The sequence below is a fragment of the Macrobrachium nipponense genome, chromosome 22, assembly GCF_015104395.2.
Source record: "Macrobrachium nipponense isolate FS-2020 chromosome 22, ASM1510439v2, whole genome shotgun sequence".
Lineage (NCBI taxonomy): Eukaryota > Metazoa > Arthropoda > Malacostraca > Decapoda > Palaemonidae > Macrobrachium > Macrobrachium nipponense.
Window position 1 is genome coordinate 24774264 of NC_087213.1, and position 5903 is coordinate 24780166.

General features: G+C 40.0%; 1 protein-coding gene across 2 annotated transcripts in view; it reads right to left on the minus strand.

The window, feature by feature from the left end:
* Positions 1 to 831: 831 nt before the first annotated feature.
* Positions 832 to 5903, minus strand: part of LOC135198550 (hemicentin-2-like) — a 38068-nt gene continuing 32996 nt past the window's right edge. The window contains exons 7-9 of one of the 2 annotated variants that reach the window (XM_064226238.1): positions 5879 to 5903; positions 4988 to 5192; positions 832 to 3039 (exon numbers count right to left, since the gene is read on the minus strand). The exon at positions 5879 to 5903 is cut by the window's right edge and continues 144 nt beyond it. In XM_064226238.1, coding sequence (XP_064082308.1) covers positions 5080 to 5192; positions 5879 to 5903 — 138 coding nt within the window. In that variant the 3' untranslated portion in view covers positions 832 to 3039; positions 4988 to 5079. Of the gene's footprint in view, positions 3040 to 4987; positions 5196 to 5878 lie in introns of both variants that reach the window. The other variant, XM_064226237.1, reaches the window with a different exon arrangement.

Sequence of the window (5903 nt, forward strand, 5' to 3'; positions counted from 1 at the left end):
GCCAGTCACGGGACTGGGAACTCTCAGCCTCGCTCTAGAGTTCACATAGGTAGGATGTATGTTCCACACCTCTCTTGAGGGATAAGTCTTTCAAACGTATCCCTCAGGAGAGACGGGACATACATCCTGCCCGTGTGAACTCTCGAGAGAGACTGAGAGTTTCCAGCCCTGTGACTGGCTTATCAACTGCCAATCATGAGCGTCGTAAGGGACTGGCCTAGACATCAAATGCACGGTTGATGTGACTCTACTATAGTAACAAACAAACAAACCCTTGATGATTGACCCCCACCAAGACCGACTGAATCACTTTCGAAAGGAGAAAGAAGGGAAGACGTGAAGTCCCTCTTGTCTACAGCTCTGCTCTCACTCGACCTTATTAATTTGAAGGAATACAATTTCCTTTATTTAGAATCTTTACAAAAACAGCGTCATTAAACGACAGCTCCTGGAGTATTCGGAGATGGGGTCCAATAACAAGACACATGGACAGTGAGGTGCTGCAATTTCGTGACATAAATTTGCACGGCTTATGTGATACATAGTGCAAAGTCAATTTTGCTGTCTGTGAAAAGAATTCGACTCGAATGTGTTGAATATGATGGAGATATGTTCAAGCTGTCATAAGTTGAAAATTGCGACTGAAACCTTCCCCTTTCCATTTTATATATATATATAAATATATATATATATATATATAATATATCTATATATATAGAATATATATATATACTTATAGATATATATATATATAGATATATATATATAGATATATATATATCTATACATATAGATATATATATATATATATATTTATATATGTAATGTATGTGTGTGTGTGTCTCCTTCTTTATGTTTTCGATAAAACTTTCATTAACCATTGTCTTCATTTTCATTCTGTCAATATCCCTCAAGCGAAATCTAGAGCTATGGAGATTTCAAGAAATCCTTGTCGTATCAGTGGGAAAACTAAGCTGTATCCTCTCTTCATGGTCGCCAAGATATAATAATAGCAATTGAAAATAATTTATGTCGTAGAGGCTTCCTTCTCTCGATCAAATTTCCCTCAGCTAGTATTGTATAACTGTTCTTGCAATATCTGATCACAACAAGTAAAATAAAAAAGAAATCTAACCGTTACCTCAACATCACTAGTGTAGTTTTTTTGGTATGAATAAATCGAAAATGTTAATTATATTAGTAATAGAACACCCATTATTGGAAATAGATATGCTTCTACTGTGACTATTTACAAGAAATTGAAGGAAATATTCACCGCCAAAGTATATGCAAAATTACGGTAAAGTAAAAGCTTTTTTCGGTGAATTACAATAAAAGACAGAACAAAAAATTAATTACAATAGAGCATGTGCAAATTTATGTCAGTACCACAAATCCTAGTAGGCTTCAGATACACGTAGATTCTGTAAATCCTCCTTAACGGTTACCACATTATAAAACATTTTTCATACATTATTGAACGGGAGTGATAGTGACATATGTACCATTTATTTAATAATAAATGGGAGACACATAACAACCAGGATTCTTATCTCAAACCATGTTTATTCCTTTAGTGATATGACCATAACAGCGTGATCCAGATTGTAAATCCAAATGTCGTCCCTGGAAACTGTTCAAACTACTATTCCAAAAGTTTACTAATTAGGCTGACTGCATAAGAGCTATTGTGCTGGTTATCAGAACATATGAATGAACCATGTTTTGGTAAAACCCGCTCGTTTTAAACTAATTTAATGGGATTTATCTCGCAAGTTAATGCCAGGTCTTCTCTGTCGGTAGCTGGATGCTAATGATAGATTAATAAATTTCTCTTCAGGGAATATTGATAAGGTTTCCGAAGTGCATCGAAAACTATTACAAGATTGCTTATTTTAACAACGAGTAAAGGACTGTAAATGGTCTCTGCAGTCTCCCCCAAGAAACCATGAGATAAACCAAGGATACATCGAGTGTTGGAACACATTTATGCCACTTGAAAAACATACGGGTCTAATTAAGTTTTCTAATGACCCCCAAAAATTTTATCTAAAATCAATCCATTTGCCGCTGGTAATGTTGCTCAGTTTATTGTTCGCCATTCGGTTTGTAATGAATTCGTTTTCGACCATATATGAAGGCTGAAATTGGATAATATGCTTGACAGCTGGAATTCAACGGTGACTTATCAGAAACGTATTTACTGACAGTTCCAAACATCGCAATAAAATTAACCGACCGCATGAAACAAGAGTGACAAGAAGTACTTCAGTTTGAGCCGAATAGTCATCCTCAAGACAGAAAAATTTATGTATGCGTAAAATATTTCAGTCTGAACCATCATTAGAGGAAATACCTTTCAGGAAATTAATAGAAATGCAATAAAACTGTTTTCCTATGTACTGTTCAATTGCGAGGATTTAATTATGACAAAGAAGAACTGAAGTCTAACTAAAGTCTAAATTAATCATCTAAGTTTACGTCTTTGAAAATGATGCATCGTTACTTTTGGGATTAATTTCAGAACTGAGATGATACGTAATAATCCGTTTTAATCCATCCGTTTAGCGATGAGAACGGGAAATGAGTTCAGTTTAATTAAACACAACTGTATAATTCAAATGACTTGACAAGAAAAGGCCTGTGAAACTGAGACTGAAAGAATCCGGTGTTCACTGCATCTTGACAGAATCAGTTACGTGAGGAATCCAATTTTGTTTGTCTGATTTTCCCTTAAGAATAAAAAATGAAAAAAAAACTGCATCTTTACACAACGTCAGTTACGTAAGGAATCCTACTTTGTCTGATTTTCCCTTAAAAGAACCGGTCGAAATACTTATGGTTTTCATCTGCAGTATTCTTCGGGGATAATGGACGATCCTGAAAGTATGCTGTTACTTTTATCTAAAAAAGGATGTCGCTGCAGAAAAGCAGCTTTACAGAAGATGGATTATAGGATACTCTTAAGGTTAGGAAAACCTTCCACATCAATGTGTACAAGATTTTGACGTCGGCGTCAAAATCACGGTGTCGTGAAGCCTGCAAAGAGAAGAAACTGATGGAATCAGAAGGAAACGTAATGGCTGGTAATCCCGTAAAGTATAGAATCATTTTTAACAACCTTCATTCCAATAAATATGGTGGAAACAAAATGAATGAGAGACAATATAAAATCAGGCACATGTTGCGCCTATCTTCAGGTAAAATGGTGATAGCGCTACTCTGATAAAGAAAAAAAAAAAAAACATGCCGGAATGACCATTTAGAATGCAGGCTTAGCTTTTGGTGAGTTGGCCAATATTTAAAAGTTGTAAAACCTTCCTGACATTCAAGACGACATTAGCTACTTATGATACAAAATCTATCCCACTAATGACAAAATGTGATTTCAGAAAACACCAAACCCAAACGGACAGAGTAAAATTTGATCCGATTAGAGCAAATCACTAATCGCCTTTTTATCACAACATAAGGTCTTGAACCTCCTCACTCGCCCCCCCCCCCCCCCCCCCCCCCCCCCCCCCCCCCCCCCCCCCCCCCCCCCCCCCCCCCCCCCCCCCCCCCCCCCCCCCCCCCACCCCCCCCCCCCCCCCCACCCCCCACCCCCCCACCCCAACCCGCCGGCCCCATGTTTCGTGACCTACATTCTCAAAATTTTCGAAAAATAAAAAGTAGAGGTCACTGAAGTATTTTAATGTGAAAATGCCAGCAAATTCCATCCAACTGTTTTTCCTTGGATGTGGCATAAAAGTATGTCAGAAATATTATAATAATAAGCTACAATATTAGGTCTCTAATTATATGTAATAATAATAATAATATAATAAATTAATAATAATAATAAATAATAAGAATAATAATAATAATAATAATAAAAGTGAAGCTACTTAACAAGGACATAGCACGTATGAAAGTTCCAAGTGCCAGTAACTAACAACCAGTGAAAGCTTTTCCAGAGATTAGCAGTTGCAAACTATAGGGCAGGTTACTCCCCCATCCTCCTCCTCCTCCTCCTCCTCCTCCTCTTCCTCCTCCTGTGATTAGCAGTTTGCAGACTATAGGGCAGGCTTACTCCCCCATCCTCCTCCTCCTCCTCCTGTGATTAGCAGTTGCAGACTATAGGGCAGGTTACTCCCCCATCCTCCTCCTCCTCCTCCTCCTGTGATTAGCAGTTGCAGACTATAGGGCAGGTTACTCCCCCATCCTCCTCCTCCTCCTCCTCCTCCTCTTCCTCCTCCTGTGATTAGCAGTTGCAGACTATAGGGCAGGTTACTCCCCCATCCTCCTACTCTCCTCCTCCTCCTCCTTTCCCCTCCGCCATTTCCCCTTCCTCCTTGTGATTAGCCAGTTGCAACACTATAGGGCAGGTTACTCCCCCATCCTCTCCTATCCTCCCCTCCTCCTCTTCCTCCTCTCCTCCTCCTCTGGATTTAGCAGTTGCAAAAATAATAGGGCAGGGTTATCCCCCCATCTCCTCCTCATCCTCCTTCCTCCTCCGCCTCCTCCTCCTTCCTCCCTCCCTCCCCTCCTCCCTGTACTTCCCCAAATTCCCCTTCCTCCCCCTCCTCCTCCTTCCTCCCTCCTCCCCTCCTCCTCCTGTATTAGACATTATTGCAGACAATAGGCAGGTTACTCCCCCATCCTCCTCCTCTCCTCCTCCTCTTCCTCCTCCTCCTCCTCCTCTTGTGATTAGCAGTTGCAAACTATAGGGCAGGTTACTCCCCCATCCTCCTCCTCCTCCTCCTCCTCCTCCTCCTCTTGTGATTAGCAGTTGCAAACTATAGGGCAGGTTACTCCCCCAGCCTCCTCCTCCTCCTCCTCCTCCTCCTCTTCCTCCTCCATCCTCCTCCTCTTGTGATTAGCAGTTGCAAAAACTATACGGGCAGGTTACTCCCCCAGCCTCCTCCTCCTCCTCCTATTCCTCCTCCACCCTTATAAAAAGAAAAATTTTAAACAAAGTTTTACGAGAGACGAACATGTTCCTTACCGATCCGTTTGAGCATTGTCATCGCACTCGTGTATCTTCATGACGACGAATCGACTATAGATTCATCTCATCTAACCTAGACAGACTCCTTTCTACTGAAGGAATCTGTGCACAAAGACCAGACACAGCAGGAGAAAGACGACATTTCTAAGGGAAGATGAGGAGTAGGTGCCCTGGCCACCGTGCTGAATGGCTGCGGGATGTTCTCCTGAAATCAATGACGGGGCACTACAGAAATCTCATATTTTCTCTAGAACGCCTTATATAACTCGAACGCGTTTTGAAATGAATGTACGGTTCTAGAATATTGAGAGGACGTAGCTTTGTTACCCGTTCTTTTGTCGGGATCGGGAGATCAAAGGGAAAAAAGCATCGTAGTTTTTGAGCATTTCTCGCAAATGGAATACCGGGAAAAGTTACGTAAATAAATCTTCGTTTTGGACTTGAGGGTCTAATACCCTACAAAACGCGCATTGCATATATGAACATTCTATGGTTGACTGAACAGGGAAGGTTCTCGTATTGTTGTGACTCTTTCCATATCTTCACTCCTGAAGCATCACCAAACCGAATTGTTGCAGAGGTACAATAGTGAATTTTTATTTGTTTATTTATTTTTTTACTTTTTTTTTTTTTTTACAAAACTTTAGTTGTTCTGATAAGCAGACATTATGCTGTTGCAAAGGTATATTAATAATTTTTTTAACAAAATGTTAGTTGTTCAGATAAGCAAACATTATGTTGTTGCAAAGGTACATTGATGATTTATTTAACAAAACGTTAGTTGTTGCTAAGGAATATTTGTGATTTTTTATTTTCACAAAACGTTAGTTGTTGTTCAGTTAAGCAGACGTCATGCTAGCCCAGTCCCAGCCAGCTGTTCTCCCTTACCATTTAGGACGTGGAGAGTGATGTT